Raw genomic sequence first — 15,542 nt, 5'->3', positions numbered from 1 at the left:
GTGTGTGTGTGTGTTTTTTGTTTTTGTTTTTTGTCGCTATAGTGGATTTTATTCATTGCTTTTTAACCAGGGAAGTGGCAGAAAATCTGCAACAAAGGTCCTGAGTTTCAGAGTGGAACCTCACACTACAGCCTCAAAAATTTGGATCTTAAAGTAAGTCTAGCATTGGGCCAAAATCAGTCTAAAAGTGAAAGTTTAGTGGTTTATTAAACCCGGTTTTAGATGTTAAATACAGCTAAGCTGAAAATATTGATATCAGATTTGCATCAAAAACTTTCATTCAACTAAGTTTGCTTCCGATAATAACACAACATTGTAAAGAAAAATCAGTTTTCTGTTTGTGTAACTGAGCATTTTTATATCCTTGTCAATAATCAGTGGTAAAACCTTTATTTGCATTGCATCAATCAAAAACCTTCTTTGATAACTGACCAGTTTTTCGATATCTCCACCGGTTTGTCTTTGGTGATAACCTGAAAAACCTTCCGGCTACCTCAAGTTCCCTCCATCAAATCTCCATCAGACTCAAGTCAAAAATCTTGCTTGGACTCTACAAAATGTTAATATTCAGAAGAAACTTGTTAGTATATTTAAAGCATTAATTTCAGCTTAAATAAGCCCAGAGTCTGAATAACTTTAAGCTTAGCTGAAGTACGTAAAAATAAGACGTAGGAAAGTAACAATAAATCCAGTTTAGAACAAAAATATTTCTAAAACTAACATTCCTATTGTTTTTGCTTCCAAACATAAGAAAAGTTTCTCAGTTTGTAAACTGTTATTTTTGTTTTACACGTGCCATCACAAATAAAACAGACATTTTAATAAATCATATATTCTGTTTGCCTGCATTAACCTTTTGTCATCTACGAAATATATCCAATTTATTATCTGTCCCTGTTATCTTGCATTCAACCACTTGAGGAGCTACGCATGCCTGAGGCGAGGTAATTTTCATTAGTGCAGACTGAGCACCTGCATAGAGCAGCACAAAAGTGATTTATGGTTATTAAGATAACATTTACATAAACAAAAGACATATCTCTGACTACTTTGTGCAGTATATGTTATGTTGTTTCATGTATATAATACTTTGGTTATAAAAAGTCAATGTTGGAGTATTATTTCCAATGCATCTTTGTATGCAGGCGCAGCTACGCAATTGTGTCTGTGTTGTCATTTTGAAGCTTGTAAAGTTTGACATTTTAAAATGTCACCTCTTTATTGTTTTTCCTCCACCAATAATCTATAAGTTCATCTCTCTCCCATCTCAACAGTTGATTGTGATACTCGACATACTGACATGAGTAACGGTGGAGAAAACTTGGAGGTTGCGATAAGTTTTCACTTGTTTTTTTTTTTTTTTGGGTTGCATCTATAAACTTAAGTTTTAAAAACTAAACTTTCTGAGTTGAGTCTAGATTTGCCCCCAGAGAAATCCAGGACTAAATGAAGGCTGGTGTCTAGACTCAACTTTCAAATTGCATCCATTGCTTCCCGTGAGGAAACCTCCGGAGAGTTGACAGCTGTCTCCCCTTTGGCAGCAGCACATCTGCTCGCAGGTGCATGACAACAATCAAGTGTATGAGCGGAGGTGTATTTCCAGCCCTGTGCCAATAATGGCAGAGGCGAGAATTTCCCTGCCTGTCAAAGTCGAGTCATGCGTTCAATTTCTGGGTAAAGTGGCCTGCCAGTCATCCTCTACACCAAAACCGGCAAGACGTGCCACTCACTTTTGCCGGACTGAAGTCATTTCACATGGCTTTACTTTTGAGCACAAGAGCATAAAGAAATACTCCGGGATCCCACGCGTAGTAGAAAGGAGGGAGAGGAATCATGTGACGGTGATCACGCGTTTTTGTGCACCTGCATCGTTTATCTTCTTCTCCTTGAAAACTGCAAGGCCGTCAGGGATAATGCTGCGAGCCACACGTCAGAACCGGCAGGACTGAAGCTGTCAGAGAGCCAGGAAGCTGCAGCAGGATGGCTTGTTGTCCTGTTCGATGCAGCTTCACCGTGGAGTTGGCTACACGCACACACACACACGCACACACACACGCACACACACACACACGCACACACACGATTCTCTCCTCCAGCGGGAGATTCCCCCTGTGGCGTGTTTACAGTCAGAATTGTGTCAACCGGCAGAACTTTTGTGATGAATGTGTTGAGAGAGGACGCTTGTGAGCGTGTCTCCCTGCTCCGATCCGGGAACGATGTGTGTGTGAGTGTGAGGATGTTTCTATGGCATGACTCAGGTTATATGTGTTTCTGCGGTAGAGGTTACAATTGGTTTTGGCTCCAAACCTGCTAATTCCAGTTTGAGCTGCAAACTATAGGGCTGACTTCTTTTGTTGAACTGATTCTTGACGTTGTTTTTCATTAGAGGTAGGATGACTGATTGTCAGCTGGTTGATTTTTAGGATTGCGTGCGATGTTCTTACCCGTAAATACATTTAAATTAGAAACACAAAACATCTACCAGGTTCTCTACTGCTGTGGTGGTTGCTGTTTATCCTTCTTTTTTATTTTAAACATACTTAATCTAGCAAAAGTACTAATTCATACAGAACGTTTTCACATCTTGTCACGTTAAAACCACAAACTTTAGTCAATTTTAGTGAGATTACATGCAACAGTCCAATGCTGATGAGGCAGGGCTGCTGGGATGCTTGTTCGTCCTGGAAAAGTGAAAAGTTTGAGGGGTGTGAATACTGTTGCAAGAGAAACTAGAGAAAATTAGTTCTGCATCTTAACTGGACTAACTGTTTGGTAATATTTGCGTATGTCCAGGTGGTGGACCTGTACTGGGGAGTTGATCCAGAGGAGTGGGACAATCCAGACCTGCAGAGACTCCGAATGAAACTTCTGGAGGAATGTCTGAAGACATCAGCCGGGCCGTGCTTTGTTGTGAGTATCGCAAGCTTCCAAGGTACAATTAGGCAAACTGGAAAGGATTCTGATTGTTCCGTTTTACCTCGTAAACATATTCGTCTTTTATTGCAGCTCCACATTGACAAAATTGTAAAAAAAAAAATATGGAGGGGGGAAAAACAAAATCAGTGTTGCCAAACCTTCTGGCTATCCCTTTAAAATAAAACATAAGTGAAGCTTTTTGTTTTAATTAATGCTTTAACTCTTTGCGTTGCACAGAATTTCTGGGAATTTTATTTTGTAATCCTGGGCTTTTCCATTTCCATGATTTCTTGCCTCTGGACAGCCAGTTTGTGTTGGTTCTCATATGAACCAGCCTTTTTAAAGTTGCCTTTCTCCATGGTTCTCTGGCTGTTTTTTTTATTTTTTTATCTGTCACTTCTTGGCTTGATATCACAAAGGAAAAAAAAAAAAAGAGTGGCTAACTCTTACAAAAGCTACTCTCAGAGGATGAACAGCATCTGGAGTAAAGAAAGACTTTGAAAAAAATAAATACTTTTTATGCCAGCTTTAAAAAAAATCGTCTATCAAAGTTTGTCTCTTTAGAAGTAAACCATGAAGGGCTGAGTGGTGCCTCTAAAGTCTAACATTTTGCTTTTTATCTCTGTACTTTGGTCCGATGTGGCTCAGAAGTCTTTTGTCTCAGTTTGCTTTGGTTCCACTTGCGTTTAAAAAGAAAAATACGCAAAATGCAGGTTTATTACCGCCGTAGGTTATTTTCTCCATTTAGAATACAAAAAATTCACGAAACCATTAAACTTAAACTAAAAAGGAAAAAAAAATGCTGAAGTATTCTAATTTATAAAAACCTAATGGTGCATTTAATCTGTACTTCAGGCTTTGAGATCGTTTCTAGCTTTGTTAGAAGTAATAAAACAGGGTCAGTGAGGGTGGAACAGAGGAAGAGCACAAGAGAGGGGAAGTGACTGTGAATTATTCAGATGGAACAGATTGAGTGTAAAGGTTGAGAGAGAAGTGAGAGTTCGCAGGTAAGGCATTATGGGCACAAAAAGAGCTCAGTTTCTAAGACATAACCCCTTCTCCTCAGAGTGAGTTTGGTGTCTCGTCGTCTTCCTGCATGCACCGCTTCCAGATGCTGCTTTCAGTCCAAGTTGCCTCGAATAATAATTACACAGGAAAAAACCCCAGACAATGATTCTGTTATTTATTTATGCCTCATATTAAACAGTTGAATCTCCATCGGAAACAAAGACTGCTCAGCGTTGTGTTGTAATCTGGCCTCTAGCACGAGATAAATTGGAAATAAAAAATTGCAATTTTTTTTTTCTGTGCAGCTGGCAGTAAAAATCCTAAATAAGTTTCCATTACATTTTTTTTTATTTTTTTTTTACAATGTGCAGAGATAATGTTTACGAAGTGAAACAATTGAATGTGAAATAAATTAAATACACCTGCTCCTTTTCTTTTGCTGGCATCTTCTCAATCCGAAGTGTTTTCCCCACAGTCTCTCTTTGCTCTGGTGTTGCTGCGGTTTCACCATCCCGACCTCTGCCGACCCCCAGCTGCAACACACTGATGGGTCAAACACACACATTATCTCAGGTTTTCTGTTCAGTTCACTTTTTCCTTCTCATGCCTTCAAACACGACCTCTGAGTCGTGATATTCAGAGTCTGTTAGGAGATACACACTCAGATCCTTGGTGCATGTCTTCCCCATCTGGCCAGTTTAATGTTTAATGGCATATTCTAGTGGTCCTACTTCAGTAGTGAATGGGGGGTTGGGGGGGGACTTTATGCTGAGGGTCTCATGATAGCTGCTCAGTCTCATTCAGACATGTCAAAGCCAGCTGCTGCTGTCCCCGGAGCCCCTCGGCGCGGCTCCCCGTCACCCAGCCGGCCCCGTTTTCAGAACCAGGAAGCTCAAAGCCGGCAGCAGCGACGGCAGTAGTGATTTCTCTGATCAGATTCTGACAGTTCTAGGTTGCCTAAGGCATCTCTGGAGAGTGGATGTTTATTTTTTTTTATGTTTTTTTTACTGGGTGGTAGCTCTAGATTTGCATGTAAGTACAAGAGAACTTGTCAGAATAATTTATTTATTTTCTCTGGGTAAGCGGTTGTGCGTTGGGCTGTCGTCTACAGTTCAGGGAATCCTCGTGTTTGTGTGCGTTCTCCTAACTCCTCTGATGGAAACACACTCGCAGCCCCTCATTACCGTCCGCTTTACCCACTCAGGTGTCACCCCCCGCGCACGCACACGCAAGACCCAGACAACTTCCACACAGCGTGGATCAGACAACGGAATAGGACTGAGCAGGTGAAAAGAACAGAAGATAAAGTGAGGACACACTTTGGAAAGCCAAATTACTATCGATCACCCCCAACCCCCCCGCGAAAGCACGCTATGTTCTCTCTTTCCATCTCACGAGAGACGGAGAGAGAGCACACGGGGAACGGTGACTGACATGTGTGCTGCAGGGCTGTTTTGTTGCTGCCACAGAAGATGTGTGCAATAACTGGAAACGCCTCTAATCTCCGTGCCACACGTAAACTGCCCCTCATTCTCGACTCTGCACAGCCATCCTGCAGGACCAGAACGAGAGCGTTTCCCCGGTGAAGACGCGGATGCAGTTTTATTTCTGTTTTCACATCTCTTTTGTCAGGACGTCTCTGTCTCAGAGCTCTAGAATATCATTTTACTCCTCATAATGACCGCCTTGGAAAATCTAGTTTGTGAGTTTTTGTGAGGTTTTTCTTTGCACCCTGACGTAACAATCTCCTATTTGCGTACGTCTGAGGACTAAATTGGTTGCAGTGGGTGTCGTTCACATACATACCAAGCCACACCTTGGCGAGAGCGGCTTTTCTCCGTACCGTTGATTCGGGAAAAGCTGGTTTCCATGGCGATGGCGAGGGTTGGCATGGTGATAGTGTCATTGACCCGAAGATTAAGCATGACAATGAGCCATGACTTCTTTTCTCTCTTTCTTTCTCCAGCAGTTTCAAATTCCCTCGTGGGAAAAAAAAAAAAGAGAAGCCGAAAAATCCGATAAATGCCTGAAGGATTCATTTCAGCAGAAAATTTCAGGCTTCCAGATGTCTGCTGCGTTAAAGGGGATAGTAAAAGATCCTGCTGCCCATCTTTTATGTCCTTTTTATCTCCAGTCACATTAATGCACCTCATTAGGCTACATATACTCATAGATTAGATTTGTTTGCATGTTGCTGATGTTGTCGTCTGAGCATCATGTAGGGACTAAAGTGACACATATAACCAGGCTGTAAATGTTTTGTGCTTTCCACGCAGATGTGGAAATAAAAAATTGTACTTGTCACGTCAAACATTGTAAGACACTGTTTCTGTCGAGCCTAATTTTGCGTAACGTTTGTCCTGCTAACAGAAAAGAATGAACAAAACTAATTCCTCGTCCACACACGGCAATGTTTCTCCTAAAATGGGTCCGTTTTGAAAATGTTTTTAAGAGCCCAAGCATGTTGCTGTTGTAGCACCGTGCTTTGTGATCAAATGTCCTGTTTTTCGAAGCAGCTATGCTATCTAAACATTAGCATGCAGGAAAGAAACAATCAACCGTAAGAAGTGAATCAGTTTTACAGTTCAAAAAATTTAGACGTTTCATTAATTAAATGCAGTACATTTTTTTTAAAATTACATAAAATCTGATCCTCCTGTTCTGTTTGGAAACATCATGTTTGCCTCTCCTCTGCTGCAGACATCTACCCAGCTGACTGTGGGCATTGTGGATTAATTGACTGCATGACTGATTGATTTGTTAATTCATACTGTGGCTGTGCGCAATCTTAGCTGCCTCTCCCAGCTGGTTCATCAGATAAAGTGCACTTAGCCGGAGTATAAAAACCCCGGTCCAAGGATGGGGGGAAAAAAAAATGCTGAGGAAAGAAGAAGGGAGGAAGAGGAGCGCAATGAACGCTGAAATTGCATTCGTCCCCTCTGTTATCTTCCCCTTACCCTCCTGTGTTTCTCACACCTTCCTCTCCTCCGAGGAGGAAAAAGAGCTCCACAAATCCCTCCTAAACGTCAGGCACGCACGTACTGTACATGGACTGAAACATAAAAGAGTGAAGCTGCAGCATGAGGTAATCCGTTTAAGATGGTTTTAGCTCTCCAGCTAAGACAGATGTGTTAAAGCTCCTAAAAGTCAGGACGTTGGGGGCATTTTCTCTTAACATCTCCACCCTTTTTGAAAGTCAACAGGATGATTGGCAAACCTTTATGCTGGAGAGCTGTGGCTGACAGGTGTGAACACACTCACTTACGTTAGCATTTTTCAACCTGTGTGGAGATTTGAAAAGAAAACTTTAGCTTCGACTTTCTCCCCCCCTCCCATCTTACACAGCTATCACCCACTCCATTCGTCCTGCTGCAGACGAACTGACAGAAACCTTGTCAGCAGCATGGAGAGTGACTGTTCCCTCTGTTCTCTCCGTGCTACATTTCTGTCCCAGTATTGCAGTCGTTTAGCCCAGTGCCTCCATCATTTACTGACACATCGCTGCAGAGCCGTTGAGTCAGAAGCACGAGGTGACCTGCAGGGCAGCTCAGTGCTACAGAAGGCCGTCAGTGGTTTTAAAGAACCGCTGATACGGTACAGTGCTGTGAAAGGTTTTAGTCCTCTGTCCAAGCATCCATAACAAGTCTTAAATTCATCTATACATCTATATAAGCTATACATATGTTAATTAAAGGTATTAATTGTCATTAAAGGACAACTTAATCTTTCACATTCTCATATATGCAGGGTTTTTTTTTTCCCTCACTGGACTTTTCTGTAAAGGTTTGAATCTCATGCTAACATCTTCTGTGATTTGAGGCAGTTGAGGCTACTGCTAACTAGCTGCTAACATAATTTAGCAAGCTAACTAGCTTTTTTTCATGCATCAGGAGTAAGCGCAAGTTTATCGCCAGGTAGCTGAAAGACCTTTGTTTTCGCCTCTCACTCACATCTGGTGACATCCCATCTGAGGCTGGGCACAAAAAAAAACCTTTACATCTGGCTTCACTAATCATCCCCCATAGTTATAGTTTCTTTAGTCTTTAACTTCGTTCAAGGTGGTACTAATGTTATCTAATACAAAAATGTTTATTGTATCAAAAGTACACTGTTAATTCCTGGATGTGCCCCTTCATAAAAGGGGGCGCTCCCTTAATGGAAAACAGTCTTCGCCTCCCAGATCGACCTTTGCCACTTCGTGCTTGTACAGAAAAAAATTGCCCAAATGCTAATGAATCTCCAGCGGACATTTGTGGGCTTTAAGAGTAGGCCGTCCAAACAGACGACGCGGCACGCCATCATTAGATTTCTGCTTCTTCTCTGCATCTGTTCCCACTGAGAATGCCAAGGGAATGAGGACTCCAGCGTGGAGTGGCTTTGAAGCGTCATTGCCGGTGGGGGCGAGCCGTCGTTTTCCTGCTCATTGGACCTCACAGTCATTTGGCTCGTCTCCCGCTCGGGCTTTGCCTCCTCCCACAGGAGTGGCTTAAGGTGCATGAGAGTTATGGCACATGGAGTAAAAAAAAAAGGAAATCATCCAGTCATGTCACTGTAGCTTTGTTTTTTTTTATTTGCTCACAAATGAGTGGCAGACAACGTTAAACAACATGGGGAAACAAACTACCCTGGTTATTTCCAGTGATGTTGGATCTACCGCCACTCATATTCATGGATGAGCAACCGGTTGGAAAGGCTGCGGCTTGATTTTTATGGCGTCTCAGTGTGCTCATTTATCCCACATTCAGGCTGCTAATGTCTTTCAATAACCCAAACTTGCAGCACAGAAAACCCCATAAAAATCAGATTTCACAGTTAGCCTACAAATCCACGTACGACCCTCTAAAATCTTATTTTCTTTTCTTTCCCACAAACAGCCCCATCTGTTGGATATAAAAAGAAAATCTGCTCATTTTCTTAATGCCGCTGATTACTGGGGGATTATAAAAATTTTGGCCGAATCTGTGTCTTTTTACGTAACAGTGTGTCATTCAGAAACATTTGCCATGTAGCAGCAGAACAAATCTGCTGCATTCACCAAAATACGGGTTATTTACCAGGCAGGGATAGCAGGGAGCGAGCTTCCTGTTTGTTCTTCTACTTTAGGACAAATTTATTTAAATGAAATACGTTTATGGATGGAGTAAAGGTGGCAGAAAATTCAGAAAAAACATTATTTTTGCTTTCTTTCAGAGCTACAGGGGAGTTTATTGTGTGTTTCATAGCATATTTAGTCCAATTAAACAGATCTAGAAAGAAAACTCTAAATTATAAATAAACATATTACACAAGAACGACTTAATTTGTTATATAATACTAGTATTAAAATTATTTTTATTCAAATTCAGCACCAAATCTTGATTTCAACAATTCGCCTTTCTGAATAGAACCGTTTTAAAAAGGTCACTCTGGTGTCTCTTCATCGCCTCATCCAGCCAAATCAAAGACTTCATCAGTTTTCATCAGCTGTGCTCTAGGCAGGACAAATCTGCATCCTCTTTTGATCCGGTCAGGCCTGGTGTTAGTGGCTCCCTAGATAGATTTAGGATGTGAAATAACTGTACATAACACGTCAAGTGATTTTTTTTTTTTTTTTTCACATTGCTGCGTTCAGAATCTCCATATAATCCAGTCGTCTTGCTGTTTGTTTCATTGTTACTCGCTGCCGTTCAACTTCCCTGTTATCAAAACAGATCTGCATTTCCTACATGAGGTTTAGCTCATGAGGCTTCACTTTTCTCTTCATCAGGCTGCAAACTTTTCTCCTTCTCTCTTTTCTCGATAAATAAGTGAGAAGTATTAAGAAAATCCCCCCTAGAAGCTGTGGATCATAGTTAACCCTCTGTTATACCTGCAGGCAAAAAAAACTAACAAAAAAACATAAAGCAGTCAACAGTTCACTCTTATCTGTATTTGTTTTTAGATCATCTTTGGTAGTTCTTTGCACATTTTGTGCACATTTTGTGAATTTGTTAAGATTCAACTGAGAATCTTAACAAATTCAATTGGAGCACTTTCAGTATGGTTATGACCTCCAGGTATTTCAGAAGGCCTCTCTGCCATCGCCCTCATTTTTCCTTAGATTCAAGTCAGGACTCTGACTAAAATTACTGCCAATCAGAGGAAACTTGTTGGTGAAATTAAAGGATCAATTCAATGCCAGGGAGATGAATACATTTGCGCTCCATAATAGATATCAACAATTAGCTGAAATCTGGAAAAATATGAAGTGTTGATGTAACAAAAAGAGAACAAAGGCCAGAAAAATACTCAGAAGAAAACTAATTTGGAGTTTAACTGTTGGTATCAGCGATTTGGGATTAAGTTTATATTCCTACTAATCAAAGCCGTGGTATAAATAAACCGTGTCCGCACAGAGCAGGGGTTTCTAACGATCCACCTGCACCACAGTGACGGAGCCGCTGCGAAGAGCCACGTTGGCTCCCTTTCTCGCGTTCCTCACCTTCTGTTGTCTCCGTCCTCCCGTCCTCAGGGCCTGGTGGGTGAAAAGTACGGCAGCATCCGGGTGCCGGGCGAGGTGGAGTCGGCGGAGTTTGAGATGATCCTGGACGCGGCTGTGGAGGCGGGGCTGGACACCCACATTTTGGAGGAGTGGTACTGCAGGGATGAAAACTCTGTGCCACCCGCATACTACCTCAAACCCAAAGCCCAAATGCTCAAGAACTACCAGAACTCTGTGAGTCCCATCCGCTGACCGCGGTCTGATTACGACGCCTTTCTGTCTGTATGCAAACATACACGAACCTATCGGACGTTTTCACATTTCGCCACATTGAAACCACAAACTTCAAGGTGTTGCAACAGAATTTTACACCTTTTTTAATGGGCATTGGAACTGATACTTTGTTTTTTCACTTTTTTTTTCCTCAATATAAGTTTTAAAGTGTGGCTTATGTATGCATTCAATTACCTGTGGTTCAATGTGTCAACACTTGAATACGTACTGATCTAAATTAGGGCCGCTCTACGTTTCATCATTTCATTTATATTATTTGATTTTCCCTCTACTTCGCCATTTACCACTGCTCTGAAAAGCAGTGAAGTTTGTGGTTGTGATGCGAAAACGAACAAAAAAGTTCAAGGGGAACGAACGGCTCAGTTTGACTGAACTTTGGGGGGAAATTGAAGCTTTAGTTTTCCGCTGTTATCTTGTAGATCCACAAACAGAATTTGTGGATCTACAAATGCGAATGAAATTTTTATGAGCATGTCATCGTTGTAGATTTGTGTTCTTATATCCATGTTATGAAACACCCCAGCTCTGCCTGATAAACGCATTTTATCTGCTTCTGCAGAAGGGAGGCTTTGCATCAAGTTTGCGAGTGCAGTTGTTTTTGTTCAGGCAGCTCTTAAACCCTTTTCATGTTTTCTGCTTTAATGTTCTCCCAGCCAACAGCAGGCCCCATGAAATCCTTTAAAAGCAGTTTTTTGTTGTTTTTTGTTATCAGCGAGGTTTATTTGGAAAAACGTTCTTTAACGTTTTACGAGAATATTTTGCACTTATGCTAATGGTAATAACTCAAATTTGGAGAACGCTCTGAAAGCAGACCAGAAAAACTCTCAGACTGATACAAATTTCAATAACATATAGATTTTTTCCCCCCCTTTCTTGCTCAGTTCTGCCCAGTAGTCACTCAGATCAGAATGGCAGCTTTCCTTCAGTACATGACGAGCGTTACAGTCAGCCTTTCCTCTCTCTGGCCCTCGTCCCCTTTTAGATGGAGTCGAGCAGCGCAGCAAAGACCAAGAATGACAAGGCCTGGAGGAATGTGTCAGAGGAGATCAAGAGGATCTTCCGGACGGCGGTGCTGCAGCTGCAAGAGAAAGGAACCATGAAGAGCGCAGACGCCAACAAATTCCTTTGCTCTGGTGAGATTCGGGCCTTCTCTTTCCTTTTTTTTTTTTTTTTTTCTTGACAAATGTTTTTGAATTGTTCCTGTTAAGCCAGACTAAACCTCACCTCTGACCTTATCAGAGGTCAGAGGTGAGACTTTTACTGTTTTTATTTTCTAAAAAAATTCAAAAACTATTAATAATAAATCTTTTTTTATTTTGAATTTAAGATATTTTTTCCTAATGTTTTCTTTACTTAAGTACTAAAACAAATAAAAAATAAATATGTACATGATAAAATATGTTTTTAAATTTTTTTTTCCAGGTTCCTATTATGGCAAACAATCTTTGTCATTTTTAAAGCAAGATTAACTTTGTATTACATTGTAGAGGACTCTTAATGCAGTGGCAGCATAATTCACCCTGTGGGATGTTATTTGCACAATGTGTTTCTCTGCATTGGGTTCTTCTCAGTTAAAGGGTACTGTCTCTTTAAGAGATTCTGATTTCCCCTGTTTTTTTAGGTTAATATCTAAAAAGATGGTTGTAATTGTTTTTTGGTGCTGCAGAATAATTGAAACACATCAGGTGGAGACAAAAAGAGAAAAGAGGCAACCGATTCCTTTATTTTCCATCCACCACAATGTACAGGCTTAAATATAACACACAAACTGGTATTTATTTATCTTTCTATTAAAATGTTGCACTGCAACCACATCGTTTTGTGGTCTTCAACGAGATCCTAATGCAATTCTGGTTTAACTTTATAATGGTAAACTAACTTTGCTTCCAGCAAAGTCCAGAGATTGTCAATTATATTAAAGTTGGGGTTGCTTTAGAAGTTGAATGTTAGCTTGTTTTATCCATTTAAAGGCCGTTTTGTTGCGTGTTTGGGATCATCCTGTTTGATCAGCTCAGAAGATGAGATGGGATGAATTTTGTCTTCTGTTTAACTCATCACAATCTTTTAAAAGACAGTTTTTTTTGTTATTGAAACAAATGGTAGATGTTTTAAAGCAACTTTAACGTATTTTCTTGTTCGCTACCGTCTAGACACTTTTATTCATGCTGCATCTCCTCTCTCGGATGCGTTTAATTTTATCCAGGTTTTTGTTTTGTTTTTTTCCTGTAGCTTCTGTTTATTAAGAGCAGAAGACCTAAATCTGTCAGAAGCTTTATATCAGAGCAGTGTTGTTATTATACAGCACATGAATAATTTTAACTTTGGAACTGGATTTTATTTCAGTTAAATATAGCTACTAGACAGCAACAAAAATGTTTGCTTAGAAACAATTGCTGTTACTTATATTTTTAAATCTTCTTTACATGAATAACCTTGACTGAACTGAGCACAAATATGCAGTTAAAATGTCGATCTTCCTTAAGAGACCTACTGATTTTTAGTGTAAAATAAACCTAATATTCTGCATTGCATCCCCTAGAAAACACTTCAATAAAAGTGGAATGTTAATAAAACCCAGAACAACAACACATTAATCTGCTTTTTAAGTGCCATAAACTGAGCCTTACAGGTTTGTTAGTAATATTTTTAAGTCTGAGCAACAGATAAAAGATCCAGGAGTCGGGCTGGGCAGATGAAATGTTTACCTAAAAACAAAGCACTGCTTCCTGAACCTTCTTTCTTCCTCAAGGACGAAGGAAACAAGACAGATCAAATAAAATTTTTGTAAAGATGTTTTTTAGGAGAGAATTGGTAAACATCAGCCTATTTCTGCTGACAGGGAAGCAGTGACTTTGTGCACAATGACAATAAATGAAACATCAGAAAGATTGATACATAAATAAGTTGTGTAATATACTGGTCTCTGCAAGTTGAAGCAGCAGCAAAAATAGTCACTTGCTTGTCGATTTCTCACCGTTTCCTTACAACATTTTACCTGAGTCTGAAGTAAAATATGTTGAAAATATGTCCAGTTGTTCTCAGACTGGAAAGCTAATTTAAGGGGCAGTCAGACTTTTATCCTGATCGGTATTAAGTGTTATAGCTGGAGAAGCCCTGAGCAGGCTTTTTCCGGCAGATACACATTTTTAATTTTCTTTCATTCCTATTTCATTTGGACTATACCACATAAACAGGAAGAGATTGTGCTACAAGTTCTAATCCCTATTAATTACAGGACATATTCTGAACCTTTATTTTGTCCTTAATAAACTCAAAGAACAGCTTCAGTGAATAAAAAAAGAAGATAAGGAGAAAAATGTCCTATCCTGATCCCGTATTGACTGATTGTTTCGTCTCTTGTCATGGTTCTTATACCAAAATGTTTTTCACATCTAAAAAAAAAAAAAAGTCCTTGAAAACTCTCATTTTTGTCACTGCAGCTTTGGAGGATGAATTGGACTTTGCCCTCGGGAAACAAACGCCCGCCTTTCTCAGGAAATGCGTCTGCTACATACGCAAGATCTCCAACTTCGACCGCTTCGCCAAGCTCCCCGACATGGCCCGCTACATGGACATCGTGGTGAGCGCCGACCGCATCATGCGCAACCAGGAGGCCTACGAGCGTCTCCTGAAGGTGCGCGACGAGTTCATCCCCACCATCGTGGCCGCCTCCAACCTCCGCGTCTACTCTTCGGTCACTCACTGCGACATGAAGCTGGGCTACTCCCAGGAGGTGGAGAGCCACTACGTGGAAGGTCTCTGCAAGCAGTTCTACGAGGACATGGTGGACATCATCCAGGCCACCGTGCAGCAGAACTTTGACACAGAGACCGACCTACTGTACGATGAGATTTTGCAGCACCTGTCCCTGTGTAAGACCTACGCGACCCTCTATAAGTACAAGTCGGAGACTCTGGATTACGTGCAGGAGTACCTCATGCCGTCCAAAGGGAGCAGGATGAGCCCCCTGGTGGTGTACGGAGGGCCCTGCACCGGGAAGACGCTGCTGCTCTCCGAAGTGGCCAAGCAGGTGAGGCATAAACAAAAGGATGTCCTCCCTGTCACTTTTTACTCACTGGTTATCTCAGTTTGCTTCCGTCTGTCTGTCTGATCTCAGCATGTGTCCATCTTTGTACAACAGAGCATGAGGGGGTGTGCAACTGTTCATCTTCTCGCAAGCGCTTGCTCGCTTGACCATCTGTGCATCTGCCAAGAGGCACTCCATCGCCGTGCATGCGTGTGTCGTTCGTTTCCCGTGAAGCCAAAGCAAGTGTGCACAAGTCGATACGCCTTTTTTTTACAACTCCACTTTTTACTTTTTGTCCATGTGCCAGCGTTGGCAGCGTTGTATTTTGTGTTATTACTGGTATTTTTATTTTTATTCTCATCTTTCACCCTTTGCTTGTGTGGCTGCCATCTGCCTGTCCAGCCACATAACGATCACCCTACAGATGTCCTCAGTCTATTCCTCTAGGGTCACACATTAGCTTTATGCACCTTTTCAGGTTAAAGAGACAAGTAACATGACTAATGTCAACATTTGGCAACCGCATTCTTTGAGCGTTAACTGAAGAAAGGAATTAAATATACAGTTTTAAACTTTAGAGTCATATGAAATAAACACACATGCATGTAAAAGTATCTTAGCGCATTTCAGTGGGACAGAAAGTTACCCATTACGGTGACGAGGAGGAAAATGAATACAAAGTTCTCTATTTTTATTATAAATAAATATCCAAAATGTTGCTCTGTCAGTATTTAGCCCCCTTTGTTCTCATGCCACTAAATAAAACTCAGCTCAACTGGCAGGTCAAGACTTGATGTGGGGAAAAAATCTTTAGTTATTGGGTTTATTCTTTGAAAT

At 40.9% G+C, this 15,542-nt stretch overlaps 1 protein-coding gene across 7 annotated transcripts in view; it reads left to right on the top strand.

The window, feature by feature from the left end:
* The window catches only part of nwd2 (NACHT and WD repeat domain containing 2), a 44,925-nt gene that overhangs the window by 20,005 nt on the left and 9,378 nt on the right, over positions 1-15,542 (top strand). For all 7 annotated transcript variants that reach the window (XM_016671081.1, XM_016671077.1, XM_016671080.1 and 4 more), the window contains 4 exons: positions 2,794-2,910; positions 10,415-10,618; positions 11,661-11,811; positions 14,119-14,708. In XM_016671081.1, coding sequence (XP_016526567.1) covers positions 2,794-2,910; positions 10,415-10,618; positions 11,661-11,811; positions 14,119-14,708 — 1,062 coding nt within the window. The remainder of the gene's footprint in view (positions 1-2,793; positions 2,911-10,414; positions 10,619-11,660; positions 11,812-14,118; positions 14,709-15,542) is intronic.

Source organism: Poecilia formosa, unplaced genomic scaffold (assembly GCF_000485575.1).
Source record: "Poecilia formosa unplaced genomic scaffold, Poecilia_formosa-5.1.2 Scaffold41, whole genome shotgun sequence".
Lineage (NCBI taxonomy): Eukaryota > Metazoa > Chordata > Actinopteri > Cyprinodontiformes > Poeciliidae > Poecilia > Poecilia formosa.
This window is presented reverse-complemented; position numbering and strand designations above follow the sequence as displayed.